Raw genomic sequence first — 18,688 nt, 5'->3', positions numbered from 1 at the left:
GCGAGCGATCAACTCGGAATGAGGGCCTATATTGTTAATTCTAGCCCATATTAAAGACGCAGTCTTATTTATGAGAGATGCTCAAAGGGATATTGGATTGCTAGCTTCTAAGGCCAATGCCATGTCTATCTCAGCGAGACGATCCTTATAGACTCGCCAATGGACGGGTGATGCGGATTCCAAAAAACATATGGAAGTCCTACCCTATAAGGGAGACGTATTGTTTGGGGATGGGCTGACGGACCTGGTTTCCACAGCTACCGCCGGTAAATCAAATTTTCTCTTACCGTCCTAGTGGATGCTGGGGACTCCGTAAAGACCATGGGGAACAGATGCGCTCCGCAGGAGACTGGGCACTCTAAGAAAGAATCAGTACTACTGGTGTGCACTGGCTCCTCCATCTATGCCCCTCCTCCAGACCTCAGTTAGAATCTGTGCCCGGCCAGAGCTGGGTGCTTTTAGTGCGCTCTCCTGAGCTTGCTAATAAGAAAGTATTTATTAGGTTTTTTTATTTTCAGAGATCTTCTGCTGGCAACAGACTCTCTGCTACGTGGGACTGAGGGGAGAGAAGCAAACCTACTAACTGCGGCTAGGTTGCGCTTCTTAGGCTACTGGACACCATTAGCTCCAGAGGGATCGAACACAGGTACCTAACCTTGGTCGTACGTTCCCGGAGCCGCGCCGCCGTCCCCCTCGCAGAGCCAGAAGTCAGAAGCCGGCAGAAGCAAGAAGACATCGAAATCGGTGGCAGAAGACTACTGTCTTCACATGAGGTAGCGCACAGCACTGCAGCTGTGCGCCATTGCGCCCACACTACCCACACACTCTGGTCACTGTAGGGTGCAGGGCGCAGGGGGGGGGGGGGCGCCCTGGGCAGCAATTAGGATACCTCTTGGCAAAAAGACACATATATACAGCCGGGCACTGTATATATGTACGAGCCCCCGCCATTTTATTTACAAAGACCCGGGACAGAAGCCCGCCGCTGAGGGGGCGGGGCCTTCTTCCTCAGCACTCACCAGCGCCATTTTCTCTCCACAGCTCAGCTGAGAGGAAGCTCCCCAGGCTCTCCCCTGCAGTATCCAGGTAGAAAAAGGGTAAAAAGAGAGGGGGGCACATAAATTTAGGCGCAAATTGTCATAAACAGCAGCTACTGGGTAAACACTAAATTACTGTCTAATCCCTGGGTTATATAGCGCTGGGGTGTGTGCTGGCATACTCTCTGTGTCCCCAAAAGGCCTTTGTGGGGGTCCTGTCCTAAAGTGAGCATTCCCTGGGTGTGTGCAGTGTGTCGGTACGTTTGTGTCAACATGTTTGACGAGAAAGGATACGTGGAGGCAGAACAAGTGCAGATGAATGTGGGGTCGCCGCCGACGGCGCCGACAGCTGATTGGATGGATATGTGGAAGGTGTTTAATGATAACGTAAGCTCCTTGCATAAGAGGTTGTATAAAGCTGAAGCCTTGGGACAGTCAGGGTTTCAGCCCATGTCTGATCCTACAGCTCAGAGGCCGTCGGGGTCTCAAAAGCGCCCGCTATCCTAGATTGTTGACACAGATATCGACACGGATTCTGACTCCAGTGTCGATGACGATGATGCTAAGTTGCAGCCTAAATTGACTAAAGCCATCCGATACATGATTATAGCAATGAAGGATGTATTGCACATATCAGAGGAAAACCCTGTCCCTGACAAGAGGGTTTATATGTATGGGGAGAAAAAGCAAGAAGTGACTTTTCCCCCTTCACATGAATTAAATGAATTATGTGAAAAAGCGTGGTATTCCCCTGATAGGAAAGTAGTAATTTCCAAAAGATTGCTTATGGCTTACCCTTTTCCACCAACGGACAGATAACGCTGGGAATCCTCCCCTAGGGTAGATAAAGCTCTGACACGCTTATCTAAGAAGGTGGCCCTGCCGTCACAGGCCGCCCTAAAGGATCCTGCGGATAGAAAGCAGGAAGGTATCCTGAAGTCTGTTTATACACATTCTGGTACTCTCCTGAGGCCAGCAACTGCTTCGGCCTGGATGTGTAGTGCTGTAGCAGCATGGACAGATACTCTGTCTGAGGGGATAGATACCCTGGACAGGGAGACTATTTTACTGACCCTGGGACATATCAAAGACACTGTCTTATATATGAGGGATGCCCAGAGGGATATTTGCCTACTGGGCTCTAAGAGTAAACGCAATGTCGATTTCTGCCAGAAGGGTCCTGTGGACTCGGCAGTGGACTGGTGATGCCGACTCTAAAAAACACATGGAGGTTTTACCTTACAAGGGTGAGGAATTGTTTGGGGACGGTCTCTCGGACCTGGTTTCCACAGCAACGGCTGGGAAGTCGAATTTTTTGCCATATGTTCCCTCACAGCCTAAGCACCGTATTACCAAATGCAGTTCTTTCATTCAAAAAAAGCCTCCACTAAATCCACCGCGTGACGCTGGGGCTCCAAAGGCGGAGTCAGGAGCGGTGGGGGCACGTCTCCGAAATTTCAGCCACCAGTGGGTTCGCTCACGGGTGGATCCTTGGGCTATACAAATTGTGTCTCAGGGATACAAGCTGGAATTCGAAGTGACGCCCCCTCACCGTTACCTAAAATCGTCCCTGCCGGCTTCTCCCATGGAAAGGGAGGTAGTGTTGGCGGCAATTCACAAGTTATATCTCCAGCAGGTGGTGGTGAAGGTTCCCCTTCTTCAACAGGGATGGGACTACTATTCCACAATGTTTGTGGTGGCGAAACCGGACGGTTCGGTCAGACTCATTTTGAATTTAAAATCCCTGAACATTTATCTGAAGAAATTCAAGTTCAAAATGGAATCGCACAGAGCGGTCATTGCAAGCCTGGAAGAGGGGGATTTTATGGTGTCGCTGGACATCAAGGATGCTTACTTGCATGTCCCCATTTATCCACCTCATCAGGAGTACCTCAGGTTTGTGGTACAGGACTGTTATTTCCAATTCCAGACGTTGTCGTTTGGCCTGTCCACGGCACCGAGAATATTTACCAAGGTAATGGCGGAGATGATGGTACTCCTTCGAAAGAAAGGAGTTACAATTATCCCATACTTGGACAATCTCCTCATAAAGGCGAGGTCCAGGGAGCAGTTGCTGATCGGCTTAGCACACTCTCAGGAAGTGTTGCAACAACACGGGTGGATCCTGAATATTCCAAAGTCGCAGCTGATCCCTACGACGCGTCTGCCTTTCATGGGCATGATTCTGGACACAGGCCAGAAGAAGGTGTTTCTCCCGGCGGAGAAGGCTCAAGAGCTCGTGACTCTGGTCAGAGACCTCCTAAAACCGAAACAGGTATCGGTGCATCACTGCACGCGAGTCCTGGGAAAGATGGTGGCGTCATACGAAGCCATTCCCTTCGGCAGGTTCCATGCGAGGATCTTTCAGTGGGATCTGTTGGACAAGTGGTCCGGATCGCATCTTCAGATGCATCGGCTGATCCCCCTATCCCCCAGGGCCAGGGTGTCTCTTCTGTGGTGGCTGCAAAGTGCTCACCTCCTCGAAGGCCGCAGGTTCGGCATACAGGACTGGGTCCTGGTGACCACGGATGCAAGCCTCCGAGGATGGGGGGCAGTCACTCAGGGAAGAAACTTCCAAGGGCTGTGGTCAAGTCGGGAGTCTTGTCTGCACATCAATATCCTGGAACTAAGGGCCATATACAACGCCCTGAGTCAAACGGAGCCTCTGCTTTGAAACCAACCAGTGCTGATTCAGTCAGACAACATCACCGCAGTGGCCCATGTAAACCGCCAGGGCGGCACAAGAAGCAGGGTGCAATGGCGGAAGCCACCAGGATTCTTCGTTAGGCGGAGAATCACGTGCAAGCACTGTCAGCAGTGTTCATTCCGGGAGTGGACAACTGGGAAGCAGACTTCCTCAGCAGCACGACCTCCACCCGGGAGAGTGGGGACTTCATCAAGAAGTCTTCACGCAGATTGTAAATCGATGGGAACTGCCACAGGTGGACATGATGGCGTCCCGCCTCAACAAAAAGCTAAAAAGGTATTGCGCCAGGTCAAGGGACCCTCAGGCGATAGCTGTGGACGCACTAGTAACACCGTGGGTGTTCCAGTCGTTCTATGCGTTTCCTCCTTTTCCTCTCATACCAAAGGTGCTGAGAATTGTAAGAAAGAGGAGTGAGAACAATACTCATTGTTCCGGATTGACCAAGAAGGACTTGGTACCCGGAACTGCAAGAAATGCTCACAGAGGACCCATGGCCTCTGCCTCTCAGACAGGACCTGTTGCAACAGGGGCCCTGTCTGTTCCAAGACTTACCGCGGCTGCGTTTGACGGCATGGCGGTTGAACACCGGATCCTAGCGGAAAAAGGCATTCTGGAGAAGTTATTCCTACGCTGATAAAGGCTAGGAAGGACGTGACAGCAAAGCATTATCACCGTATATGGCGAAAATATGTTACTTGGTGTGAGGCCAGGAAGGCCCCTACAGAGGAATTCCAGCTCGGCCGGTTCCTGCACTTCCTACAGTCAGGAGTGTCTATGGGCCTAAAATTAGGGTCCATAAAGGTCCAGATTTTGGCCCTATCCATTATCTTTCAAAAAGAACTGGCTTCACTGCCTGAGGTTCAGACGTTTGTTAAGGGAGTGCTGCATATTTAGCCCCCTTTTGTGCCACCAGTGGCACCTTGGGATCTTAACGTGGTGTTGGGTTTCCTGAAATCCCACTGGTTTGAGCCACTTAAAACCGTGGAGCTAAAGTATCTCATGTGGAAAGTGGTCATGCTGTTGGCCTTAGCTTCGGCTAGGCGTGTGTCAGAATTGGCGGCTTTGTCATGTAAAAGCCCCTATCTGGTTTTCCATATGGACAGGGCAGAATTGCGGACTCGTCCGCAATTTCAGCCAAAGGTGGTGTCATCTTTTCATTTGAACTAACCTATTGTGGTGCCTGCGGCTACTCGTGACTTGGAGGATTCCAAGTTACTTGACGTAGTCTGGGCTTTGAAGATTTATGTAACCAGAATGGCTGGAGTCAGGAAGACTGACTCACTGTTTATCCTGTATGCATCCAACAAGCTAGGTGCTCCTGCTTCAAAGCAAACTATTGCTCGCTGGATCTGTAACACGATTCAGCAGGCTTATTCTGCGACTGGATTGCCGCATCCAAAATCAGTGAAAGGCCATTCCACAAGGAAGGTGGGCTCTTCTTGGGTGGCTGCCCGAGGGGTCTCGGCATTACAGCTTTGCCGAGCTGCTACTTGGTCGGGTTCAAACACATTTGCACAATTCTACAAGTTTGATACTCTGGCTGAGGAGGACCTTGTGTTTGCCCAGTCGGTGCTGCAGAGTCATCCGCACTCTCCCGCCCGTTTGGGAGCTTTGGTATAATCCCCATGGTCCTTACGGAGTCCCCAGCATCCACTAGGACGTTAGAGAAAATAAGATTGTACTCACCGGTAAATCTATTTCTCGTAGTCCGTAGTGGATGCTGTGCGCCCGTCCCAAGTGCGGACTTTCTGCAATACGTGTATATAGTTATTGCTTACTAAAGGGTTATGTTATGTGGCATCCGTTGAGTGATGCTCGTTTGTTGTTCATGCTGTTAACTGGGTATGGTTATCACAAGTTATACGGTGTGATTGGTGTGGCTGGTATGAGTCTTAACCTGGATTCCAGAAATCCTTTCCTTGTACTGTCAGCTCTTCCGGGCACAGTTTCCTTAACTGAGGTCTGGAGGAGGGGCATAGAGGGAGGAGCCAGTGCACACCAGATAGTACCTAATCTTTATTTAGAGTGCCCAGTCTCCTGCGGAGCCCGTCTATTCCCAATGGTCGACCGGTGCCCAGGAACAAAAGTCCTCCCCGGCTACTGCAAAACCCTCAGCATGGCGCTGGGGCTCCCCTGAGGGAGTCTGCACAGGTGGGGGCACGTCTTCGACTTTTCAGCCAGGCCTGGGTCATCTCAGACCTGAATCCTTGGGTGTTGGAAATAGTTTCCCAGGGTTACAAACTGGAATTCGAAGAGGTGCCCCCGCGCCGATTTTTTAAGTCGGCATTACCAGCTTCTACACCAGAACGGAATGTAGTGTTAGCTGCAATTCAAACACTGGGTCTACAGCAAGTAATTATCAGGGTTCCCTTGAACCAGCAGGGAAGAGGCTACTACTCGACCCTCTTTGTGGTCCCGAAACCGGACGGTTCGGTCAGACCTATTTTGATATACAAAAAAAGCAACTGAGGCTGCGCTAGATTATTACATAAAACAACAACAATATCTGATAATTCAATGTTTAGTTAAAAATAAATGTATTTAATATGGGAATATAAACCATCAATGGTAGTTCCAAATAATGACATTAAAAAGTACACATGGTAGAATAAATAAAACCAGGGTTACCCATAGGCCAGGAATATAGGTGGTATTGAATTAGGAAAGTCCGTTCCAGATTTGTTCCACCAATAGTTAATATGTCCAGCAACTACAGATTTAGGAGGTGTATATATCCAAAATTGTGGCTTTTACCGCTAGAGGATATGTTGCTCCAAGGTGGTAAATGGTGAGCTCCTCATGCAGTGCGGTGGACAAAGTTCAACAGCTCAGCCAAATAACAGACACCTTCCGGTATGGATCTTTTGCTGGAATGTAGTAGGGAATGGTCCGGACTTTTTAGCAAGGATGCTGGGCGCTCGTCCCAGTGCGGAAACTCTGCAAGACTTGTATATAGTTGTTGCTTCCGTAAGGGTTATGTTACAGTTGGAGTCGGTTTTGGACCGTCACTGTTGTTGTTCATACGGTTAACTGGTTATGTATGATCCAGGTTACATGGTATGATTGGTGTGGGCTGGTATGAATCTTGCCCTTGGATTTTTAAATCCTGCCTTGTAGTGTCCATCCCCTCTGGGCACAGTTCTCTAACTGAGGTCTGGAGGAGGGGCATAAATGGAGGAGCCAGTGCACACCCATAGGAAAAGTTATTTTTAGGTGCCCATGTCTCCTGCGGAGCCCGTCTATACCCCATGGTCCTTACGGAGTGCCCAGCATCCTCTACGGACTAGGACAAATAGATTTACCGGTAGGTTTAAAATCTTATTTAAATGAGTTCCTCCTAACACTGCACTGCAGACATTTGTGAGCAAAATAAAAAACCTATGGAGAATTATCACCAATAACTTTTTGCGGCTAATTGGTTAGGGAGTTTTTGCGATGAACTGAATCCCCCCCCATAAAATGTTTATACATACAGTATGATGTTACATTGAGATTACCGCTGGAGGAAACTCTGCCACAATATTATTAAATGTGTAATTTATCCCATCCTCGTATGGGTGTAATATATTAATATATTCTTACTGAACAGGATTACCAGCACTGAATCAATTATCCCCCAATATAATATACATGCCGATGTTTAACAACAAATACAATTGTCTTTTGATTACTTTATTCACCTTTATACATTTACCTTTGTGTTTTATATATCACTGATTTATCTTACATACTTTACTGTACTTAATAAAGGTTATATATTATTTATTAGTGCGCAAACAGGACAGCACTTTCTCTTCTTTGCTGTTTTATTATTGCAAAGCCCATGTCACCTCCAGTAATCCCACGTGAGCGTCCATGTCACCTTTAGTAATCCCACATGAGCGTCCGTGTCACCTCTAGTAATCCCACATGTGCGTCCGTGTCACCTCTAGTAATCCCACATGAGCGTCCGTGTCACCTCTAGTAATCCCACATGAGTGCCCATGTCACCTCTAGTAATCCCACATGAGCGCCCATGTCACCTCTAGTAATCCCACATGAGCGTCCATGTCACCTCTAGTAATCCCACATGAGCGTCTATGTCACCTCTAGTAATCCACATGAGCGTCCATGTCACCTCTACTAATCCCACATGAGCGTCCATGTCACCTCTAGTAATCCCACATGAGCGTCCATGTCACCTCTACTAATCCCACATGAGTGTCCATGTCACCTCTAGTAATCCCACATGAATGTCCATGTCACCTCTAGTAATCCCACGTTAGCGTCCATGTCAACTCTAGTAACCCCACATGAGCGTCCATGTCACCTCTAGTAACCCCACATGAGCGTCCATGTCACCTCTAGTGATCCCACATGAGCGTCCGTGTCACCTCTAGTGATCCCACTTGAGCATCCGTGTCACCTCTAGTGATCCCACATGAGCATCCGTGTCACCTCTAGTGATCCCACATGAGCGTCCGTGTCACCTCTAGTAATCCCACGTGAGCGTCCATGTCTCCTCTAGTAATCCCACGTGAGCGTCCATGTCTCCTCTAGTAATCCCACGTGAGCGTCCGTGTCACCTCTAGTAATCCCACGTGAGCGTCCATGTCTCCTCTAGTAATCCCACGTGAGCGTCCATGTCTCCTCTAGTAATCCCACGTGAGCATCCACGTCACCTCTAGTAATTCCACGTGAGCATCCACGTCACCTCTGGTGATCCCACGTGAGCGTCCGTGTCACCTCTAGTAATCCCACGTGAGCGTCCTTGTCTCCTCTAGTAATCCCACGTGAGCGTCCTTGTCTCCTCTAGTAATCCCACGTGAGCGTCCCTGTTTCCTCTAGTAATCCCACGTGAGCGTCCCTGTCTCCTCTAGTAATCCCACGTGAGCGTCCGTGTCACCTCTAGTAATCCCACGTGAGCACCCGTGTCACCTCTAGTAATCCCACGTGAGCGCCCGTGTCACCTCTAGTAATCCCACGTGAGCGTCCGTGTCACCTCTAGTAATCCCACGTGAGCGCCCGTGTAACCTCTAGTAATTCCACGTGAGCGTCCGTGTAACCTCTAGTAATTCCACGTGAGCGTCCGTGTAACCTCTAGTAATTCCACGTGAGCGTCCGTGTAACCTCTAGTAATTCCACGTGAGCGTCCACGTCACCTCTAGTAATTCCACGTGAGCGTCCACGTCACCTCTAGTGATCCCACAGGAGCGTCCACGTCCCCTCTAGTAATCCCACATGAGCATTCAGTGTTGATCAAGCTCCAGTCTAAGCATCCTAGCCGTTTTTTGTTTTTTAATAAACATAAAAGCAATGATTACAGGTAAAAATGTCTGTTATAGAATTATATATTGTATCCTGTAACACCCTGAGTCTTGTCTACTCATTTTATATATTAATGTATTTTATTTCCAGGAGATGGACACACAAGCAGGAATATCTCAGAAGGACATCTAATGTTATCCCTGGATTCTGAAATAACGGATAATGACCGTAGACTGGATTCTCCAGGAGCTAACCCCATTACCCCAATTATTCATCCAGCTCTATCAGATGATCCCTCTGATTCTGGGAAATGTTCTCCTGATCACTCTGATATTGGTGCATCTGTTACAGCTCTGACAGTAGATACAGTGTTTCCTTGTTATATAGATGCCAAATGTTTTACACAGAACACAAACCTTATTACTCATCAGCCAGCTAAGGCAGGTGAGAGGCCATTTCCATGTTCTGAGTGTGGGAAATGTTTCGCATATAAATCAGCTTTTGTTACACATCAGAGAAGTCACGCAGGTGAGAAGCCGTATTCCTGTTCTGAGTGTGGGAAATGTTTTGCACACAAATCACATTTAGTTGTACATCAGAGAAATCACACAGGTGAGATGCCATTTTCCTGTTCTGAGTGTGGGAAATGTTTTGCATGCAAATCATATTTTGTTATACATCAGAGAAGTCACACAGGTGAGAAGCCGTATTCCTGTTCTGAGTGTGGGAAATGTTTTGCACGCAAATCACGTTTAGTTATACATCAGATAAATCACACAGGTGAGAAGCCATTTTCCTGTTCTGAGTGTGGGAAATGTTTTGCACGCAAATCACATCTTGGTATACATCAGAGAAGTCACACAGGTGAGAAGCCATTTTCCTGTTCTGAGTGTGGGAAATGTTTTTCATCGACATCACATATTGTTAGACATCAGAGGAGTCACACAGGTGAGAAGCCGTTTTCCTGTTCTGAGTGTGGGAAATGTTTTGCATATAAATCAAATCTTGTTACACATCAGAGAAGTCACACAGGTGAGAAGCCATTTTCATGCTGTGAGAGAAATAAATCTGCTCTTGTTGAACATATTAGACATTACCCAAATACGGAACCATTTACATCTTCTGGAGTATAATTATCACTATCATGCAATGTTTCTCAAGGGTGAATCCTATCTCCTATGCTTTATAAAATATACATGCTACCACTGGGTGATATAATCAGACGTCATGGCCTGGTCTATCACTGATATGCAGATGACCTGCTTTTTGCTCCATGTACTGAGAACCTAATACCAATCCTAAATGGTTGTCTAGCTGAGCGCCAGGGGTGGATGATGCCAGTTGGCTGTGACTCAGTCTTTGTGAAACATAATAGAAGCTCACCAACAAAGGACAAGACTACAGCTTTACCAACCATCTGGATTTATGCTTTGGTGTTCAGAATTGCAAAATACTGAACATGTGCTGAATCTTTGTGATGTCCTGGTATGTGGCTGACACAGACATCAGGTATCTGCCACATACAAATCCTCATTCTTCCATCTGTGGACCATAGCCAGAATCAGGCACTTGATTCCCTCAGAAGTTCATAGACTACTGCAATGCCATCTACCTGGGTCACCCAGCAAAAGAATTACAGAGCTTGCAGCTAGTACAGAATGCAGCAGCCAAGCTGTTACCTAACAAGCTCATTCCTGCCACATAACACCCATTCTCTACTCCCTTCACTGGCTGCCTGTAAGATGACAAATCTATTTCATAATTGGCTAACTGACCTTCCCAGCCCAACATTACATGGTCCAAGGTACTAGAAGCAGCTTCTGCCTCCTTACTGCCCTGCTTGCTGGCTTCTACAGATGAAGGACTGTTACCAGCAGTACCAAGAATCTCCTGTCATTCATTTATGGGTTGAACTTTTAGCTTTGCAGCCCTGACCATGGAACTCACTGCCTTGCACAGTCCAAGAGGCCTCCACTCTAGAGACCTTCACAAGCAGACTGATGACTGTTACTCACGCTTTTCATTAATGTACCTCTATTTACTTCCTAAATAATACATCCCAAATGCTTAGGTCTTTTTTCTGCTGTTTATTTTGTATCTTGTGCTTTGTGTAAATGTGAATGTCTAATACCAGTTTCCACAGTCTGTATTGCTGCACGACAATATGGCGGCCATTGGAACGTGTTTTCACTTCTAGTTTGCCTAACTTGTTGCAGACACTCATCTTGATAAGGAGTGCTGAGTGTTTTCTGATACAAGATCCTGTCCATATATACCCTGTACATTACCATGTGCATTAGAGTCACCCGGGTTCCATCTGCGGTGGTTTGTTGTATGTTACATCTATATGGTGCGGAGACTCCCCTGTGTTTCATAATAAAAGCTTTTGTTTGCATCTAATTATTACATTAAAGCTTTTTTCTCTAACGTCCTCAGTGGATGCTGGGGACTCCGTAAGGACCATGGGGATTAGCGGCTCCGCAGGAGACTGGGCACATCTAAAGAAAGCTTTAGGACTACCTGGTGTGCACTGGCTCCTCCCCCTATGACCCTCCTCCAAGCCTCAGTTAGATCTCTGTGCCCGAACGAGAAGGGTGCACACTAGGGGCTCTCCTGAGCTTCTTAGTGAAAGTTTTAGTTTAGGTTTGTTATTTTCAGTGAGACCTGCTGGCAACAGGCTCACTGCATCGAGGGACTAAGGGGAGAAGAAGCGAACTCACCTGCGTGCAGAGTGGATTGGGCTTCTTAGGCTACTGGACATTAGCTCCAGAGGGACGATCACAGGCCCAGCCTGGATGGGTCCCAGAGCCGCGCCGCCGGCCCCCTTACAGAGCCAGAAGCAAGAAGAGGTCCGGAAAATCGGCGGCAGATGACATCCTGTCTTCACCAAGGTAGCGCACAGCACTGCAGCTGTGCGCCATTGCTCCTCAGCACACTTCACACTTCGGTCACTGAGGGTGCAGGGCGCTAGGGGGGGGCGCCCTGAGCAGCAATAAAAACACCTTGGCTGGCGAAAATACATCACATATAGCCCCCAGGGCTATATGGATGAATTTTAACCCCTGCCAGAATCCATAAAAAAAGCAGGAGAAAAGTCTGCGAAAAAGGGGTGGAGCCTATCTCCTCAGCACACTGGCACCATTTTCCCTCACAGCTCAGTTGGAGGGAAGCTCCCCTGGCTCTCCCCTGCAGTCACTACACTACAGAAAGGGTTAAAAAAGAGAGGGGGGCACTAATTAGGCGCAGTATTAACAATACAGCAGCTATAAGGGGAAAAACACTTATATAAGGTTATCCCTGTATATATATAGCGCTCTGGTGTGTGCTGGCAAACTCTCCCTCTGTCTCCCCAAAGGGCTAGTGGGGTCCTGTCCTCTATCAGAGCATTCCCTGTGTGTGTGCTGTGTGTCGGTACGTTTGTGTCGACATGTATGAGGAGAAAAATGATGTGGAGACGGAGCAGATTGCCTGTAATAGTGATGTCACCCCCTAGGGGGTCGACACCTGAGTGGATGAACTGTTGGAAGGAATACGTGACAGTGTCAGCTCTGTATAAAAGACAGTGGTTGACATGAGACAGCCGGCTACTCAGCTTGTGCCTGTCCAGACGTCTCATAGGCCGTCAGGGGCTCTAAAGCGCCCGTTACCTCAGATGGCAGATATAGACGCCGACACGGATACTGACTCCAGTGTCGACGGTGAAGAGACAAATGTGACTTCCAGTAGGGCCACACGTTACATGATTGAGGCAATGAAAAATGTTTTACACATTTCTGATAATACGAGTACCACCAAAAAGGGGTATTATGTTCGGTGAGGAAAAACTACCTGTAGTTTTCCTGAATCTGAGAAATTAAATGAGGTGTGTGAATGCGTGGTTTTCCCCCGATAACAACTGATAATTTCTAAAATGTTATTGGCATTATATCCTTTCCCGCCAGAGGTTAGGGTGCGTTGGGAAACACCCCCTAGGGGGGATAAAGCGCTCACACGCTTGTAAGGGCTCTACCCTCTCCTGAGATGGCCGCCCTTAAGGATCCTGCTGATAGAAAGCAGGAGGGTATCCTAAAATGTATTTACACACATACTGGTGTTATACTGCGACCAGCAATAGCCTCAGCCTGGATGTGCAGTGCTGGGTTGGCGTGGTCGGATTCCCTGACTGAAAATATTGATACCCTAGATAGGGACAGTATATTTTTGCCTATAGAGCATTTAAAAGATGCATTTCTATATATGCGTGATGCACAGCGGAATATTTGCCGACTGGCATCAAGTCTAAGTGCGTTGTCCATTTCTACCAGTAGAGGGTTATGGACACGTCAGTGGTCAGGTGATGCGTATTCCAAATGGCATTTGGAAGTATTGCCTTATTAAGGGGAGGAGTTAGTTGGGGTCGGTCTTTCAGACCTGGTGGCCACGGCAACAGCTGGGAAATCCACGTTTGTACCCCAGGTCGCCTCTCAACATGAGAGGACGCCGTATTATCAGGCACAGTCTTTTCGTGGACAAGGGGCAAAAGGTTCCTTTTCTTCCCCGTGACAGAGGGAGAGGAAAAAGGCTGCAGAAATCAGCCAGTTCCCAGGAACAGAAACCCTCTCCCGCCTCTGCCAAGCCCTCAGTATGACGCTGGGGCTTTACAAGCAGAATCAGGCACGGTGGGGGGCCCGTCTCAATGAATTTCAGCGCGCAGTGGGCTCACTCGCAAGTAGACCCCTGGATCCTTCAGGTGATATCTCGGGGGTACAAATTACAATTCGAGACGTCTCCCCCTCGCCGTTTCCTAAAGTCTGCTTTACCGATGTCTCCTTCTGACACGGAGACAGTTTTGGAAGCCATTCACAAGCTGTATTCCCAGCAGGTGATAATCAAGGTACCCCTCCTGCAACAGGGAACGGGGTATTATTCCACACTGTTGTGGTACCGAAGCCAGACGGCTCGGTGAGACCGATTCTAAATCTAAAATCTTTGAACACTTACATACAGAGGTTCAAATTCAAGATTGAGTCACTCAGAGCAGTGATTGCGAACCTGGAAGAAGGGGACTACATGATGTCTCGGGACATCAAGGATGCTTACCTTCATGTCAAAATGTACCCTTCTCACCAAGGGTACCTCAGGTTGATGGTACAGAACTGTCACTATCAGTTCAGACGCTGCCGTATGGATGGTCCACGGCACCCCGGGTCTTTACCAAGGTAATGGCCGAAATGATGATATTCCTTCGAAGGAAGGGAATTTTAGTTATCCCTTACTTGGACGATTCCCTGATAAGGGTAAGATCCAGGGAACAGTTGGAGGTCGGTGTAGCACTATCTCCGGTAGTGTTGCGGCAGCACGATTGGATTCTCAATATTCCAAAATCGCAGCTGGTTCCGACGACTTGTCTTCTGTTCCTAGGGATGATCCTGGACACAGTCCAGAAAAAAAGGTGTTTTCTCCCGGAAGAGAAAGCCAGGGAGTTATCCGAGCTAGTCAGGAACCTCCTAAAACCGAGCCAAGTCTCAGTGCATCAATGCACAAGGGTTCTGGGTAAAAATGGTGGCTTCCTACGAAGCAATCCCATTCGGCAGATTCCACGCAAGAACTTTCCAGTGGGACCTATTGGACAAATGGTCCGGGTCGCATCTTCAGATGCATCAGCGGATAACCCTGTCACCAAGGACAAGGGTATCCCTCCTGTGGTGGTTGCAGAGTGCTCATCTTCTAGAGGGCCGCAGATTCGGCATTCAGGACTGGGTCCTGGTGACCACGGATGCCAGCCTGCGAGGCTGGGGAGCAGTCACACAGGGAAGGAATATCCAGGGCTTATGGTCAAGCCTGGAGACATCACTTCACATAAATATCCTGAAGCTAAGGGCCATTTACAATGCTCTAAGCTTAGCTGTTAGGCGCCGAGGGTCCGCTCGTCAGTGCGGCCCGGCGCCTAGCAACCAGGGACGCCGTATGCGGACAGCCGCCGGCTCCCTGGCAACGCTAGACGCCGGGCGCACGGAGCCACACGGACCTTAGCAACGGGGACGCCACTTGCGGACTGCGTTCCCCGTTGCTAGGTTCTATTGTAATTAATCACTGATCTGTTTCCCTGGCCATGCAGCTTGGCAGCTGCATGGTATTTAATCCAATCAACCTCCAAACAGCTGATTGGAGGACTCTCTGTTAAGAACACTTCCTGGGCTTCTCACAGACGCCGGTAATAGCTTCCTGTTTGCTGTATCTGTTGCAGAGAGTGTTCCAGTCCTGCTCTATCCGGTCGTTCCTGTCCTCAGTGGTCCAAGTACTCGGAAGTTGTCATCTGTTCCTGGAGTCCTGACCGAGCACCTTTTAACATCCTGTGGTGTTCGTGAGTCGCGGCGTAGCCGTGTGTTGCGGCTTGACCGCTTACCATTTATTATTTGTTATATTGTGTTTCGGAGCTTTTGCGGAGGATTCCGCTCCCACAAATCCACTCTGGTATCCAGCGGTGCTGGGTAGGAGTAACGGACTAGTGGATTTTGGTTGTCCTTTTCCCTGGCGGTTTGTCCGCACATACTTCTGGTTTAAGTTTAGTTAGCTTGTAGCCCCTGGCCTGGTTGTTTAGTCAGAGGGTCCCTTGTTATCACCCTGTCTCGGATTTCCCTTTGTCTCCCATTAAGACCTGAGGGGGCATCGGAGTTGGGCAGACATAATCCGCCCTTCAAACGCGGCTGCCATGGGCTCAAGCAACCATAGTCTCGCAGGGGATTTCTGATAACACGGGCGAGACAACGGAGTTAGGGCGCCAGGGGTTACTAGGCTTTCCTGCTCCCGTAACCAGCATTCCCTTCCAGTACTCTGGCCTTTGTCATAAGATCTCCTCTGGTCAGAAGTACTGGAATCATAACATTAGCAAGACCTCTGCTTCAAGGTCAGCCGGTGTTGATCCAGTCGGACAACATCACGGCAGTCACCCACGTAAACAGACAGGGTGGCACAAGAAGCAGGAGGGCAATGGCAGAAGCTGCAAGGATTCTTCGCTGGGCGGAAAATCATGTGATAGCACTGTCAGCAGTATTCATTCCGGGAGTGGACAACTGGGAAGCAGATTTCCTCAGCACGACCTCCACCCGGGAGAGTGGGGACTTCACCCAGAAGTCTTCCACATGATTATAAACCGTTGGGAAAAACTCGACAGGTATTGCGCCAGGTCAAGGGACCCTCAGGCAATAGCTGTAGACGCTCTGGTAACACCGTGGGTGTACCAGTCAGTGTATGTGTTCCCTCCTCTGCCTCTCATACCCAAGGTACTGAGATTGATAAGATGGAGAAGAGTAAGCACTATATTCGTGGCGCCGGATTGGCCAAGAAGGACTTGGTAACCGGAACTTCAAGAGATGCTCACGGAGGATCCGTGGCCTCTACCTCTTAGAAGGGACCTGCTCCAGCAAGGACCCTGTCTGTTCCAAGACTTACCGCGGCTGCGTTTGACGGCATGGCGGTTGAACGCCGGATCCTGAAGGAAAAAAGGCATTCCGGATGAAGTCATCCCTATCCTGATCAAAGCCAGGAAGGATGTAACCGCAAAACATTATCACCGCATTTGGCGAAAATATGTTGCGTGGTGCGAGGCCAGTAAGGCCCGATGGAGGAAATTCAACTGGGTCGATTCCTACATTTCCTGCAAACAGGAGTGTCTATGGGCCTGAAATTGGGGTCCATTAAGGTTCAAATTTCGGCTCTGTCAGTTTTCTTCCAAAAAGAACTAGCTTCAGTCCCTGAAGTTCAGACGTTTGTAAAAGGGGGTACTGCATATACAGCCTCCCTTTGTGCCTCCAGTGGCACTTTAACATCTCAATGTAGTTTTTGGGTTCCAAAAGTCACATTGGTTTGACCCACTTAAATCTGTGGAGTTAAAATATCTCACAGGAAAAGTGGTCATGCTGTTGGCCCTGGCCTGGGCCGGGCGCGTGTCAGAATGGGCGGCTTTATCCTGTAAAAGCCCTTATCTGTTTTTCCATTCGGACAGGGCGGAATTGAGGACTCGTCCTCAGTTTCTCCCTAAGGTGGTTTCAGTGTTCACCTGAACCAACCTATTGTGGTGCCTGCGGCTACTAGGGACTTGGAGGACTCCAAGTTGCTAGACGTTGTCAGGGCCCTGAAAATATATGTTTCCAGGATGGCTGGAGTCAGGAAATCTGACTCGCTGTTTATCCTGTATGCACCCAACAAGCTGGGTGCTCCTGCTTCTAAGCAGACTATTGCTCATTGGATTTGTAGTACAAGTCAGCTTGCACATTCTGTGGCAGGCCTGCCACAGCCAAAAATCTGTAAATGCCCACTCCACAAGGAAGGTGGGCTCATCTTGGGCGGCTGCCCGAGGGGTCTCGGCTTTACAACTTTGCCGAGCAGCTACTTGGTCAGGAGCAAATACGTTTGTAAATTCTACAAAATTGATACCCTGGCTGAGGAGGACCTGGAGTTCTCTCATTTGGTGCTGCAGAGTCATCCGCACTCTCCCGCCCGTTTGGGAGCTTTGGTATAATCCCCATGGTCCTTACGGAGTCCCCAGCATCCACTTAGGACGTTAGAGAAAATAAGAATTTACTTACCGATAATTCTATTTCTCGTAGTCCGTAGTGGATGCTGGGCGCCCATCCCAAGTGCGGATTGTCTGCAATACTGGTACATAGTTATTGTTACCAAAAAATTTGGGTTATTGCTGTAGTGAGCTATCTTTTCTAGAGGCTCCTCTGTTATCATGCTGTTAACTGGGTTCAGATCACAGGTTGTACAGTGTGATTGGTGTGGCTGGTATGAGTCTTACCCGGGAATCAAAATCCTTCCTTATTGTGTACGCTCGTCCGGGCACAGTATCCTATCTGAGGCTTGGAGGAGGGTCATAGGGGGAGGAGCCAGTGCACACCAGGTAGTCCTAAAGCTTTCTTTAGATGTGCCCAGTCTCCTGCGGAGCCGCTAATCCCCATGGTCCTTACGGAGTCCCCAGCATCCACTACGGACTACGAGAAATAGAATTATCGGTAAGTAAAGTCTTATTATTTTTTATTCTGTTTTATATTCCCGTCTGAGTAATTACGCCATAATGTCTAATCTCGGAGTGGACCCCAGAAGATGTAAAGAAACCGTGTAAATTTTCCATCATTCTGTTTCGTGTAAGCATACAGGTAAGTGATGGCACGGTGGACACTGCAGAAATAAAAAACTCAGCCTTTATTCTACTTAAAAAAATTACAAAGCCCATAAATCAAGCTTGGTCGGACAAGACAGAATCCACATTAATGGTGGCACATCATATAGGCTGAGGACCCATGTTTCTGGGATATATGGCATAACTCCCTCTTTTCCCACAAAAACCTTCCCTTCACCATTCACAATGTCCACCATTGCCCCTTCAGAAGGGTCACAACTTTCCTTTGCTTGTTCCACCTACTCCACAGAGCCCAGGACCATCTCCATGACCATTTCATGTTTATCTGGAGGCCTGGCATCTGGGAGGTTTGTGGCCTGAGATAGCCACAGAACTGCCAGGTAGTGGGCAAAAAGGATCCACAGCCCCCTGAGGAACTGGAGAGTCCAAAGATCGACCCTGCATGAGGTAAAGAAGGGTCAAACACAGGGTCTGTCTTACCTATTTCCTTCCTAAAAGCTGCTCTTTACCCACTTTGGTACCTGTGGGATCCCACTCCAATTTTCCTTGAGAGTCCTTACCTTCACTAATCCC

General features: G+C 48.5%; 2 protein-coding genes across 2 annotated transcripts in view; one reads left to right on the top strand and one right to left on the bottom strand.

The window, feature by feature from the left end:
* The window catches only part of LOC134984218 (oocyte zinc finger protein XlCOF7.1-like), a 46,428-nt gene extending 34,949 nt beyond the window's left edge, over positions 1 to 11,479 (top strand). The window contains exon 7 of the mRNA XM_063949847.1: positions 9,142 to 11,479. Within this exon, the coding sequence (XP_063805917.1) occupies positions 9,142 to 10,124 (983 nt within the window). The 3' untranslated portion in view covers positions 10,125 to 11,479. The remainder of the gene's footprint in view (positions 1 to 9,141) is intronic.
* LOC134984215 (oocyte zinc finger protein XlCOF7.1-like) overlaps positions 1 to 18,688 on the bottom strand; it is a 194,752-nt gene that overhangs the window by 71,118 nt on the left and 104,946 nt on the right. The window lies entirely within an intron of this gene.

Source organism: Pseudophryne corroboree, assembly GCF_028390025.1.
Source record: "Pseudophryne corroboree isolate aPseCor3 chromosome 3 unlocalized genomic scaffold, aPseCor3.hap2 SUPER_3_unloc_40, whole genome shotgun sequence".
Classification (NCBI taxonomy): domain Eukaryota; kingdom Metazoa; phylum Chordata; class Amphibia; order Anura; family Myobatrachidae; genus Pseudophryne; species Pseudophryne corroboree.
This window is presented reverse-complemented; position numbering and strand designations above follow the sequence as displayed.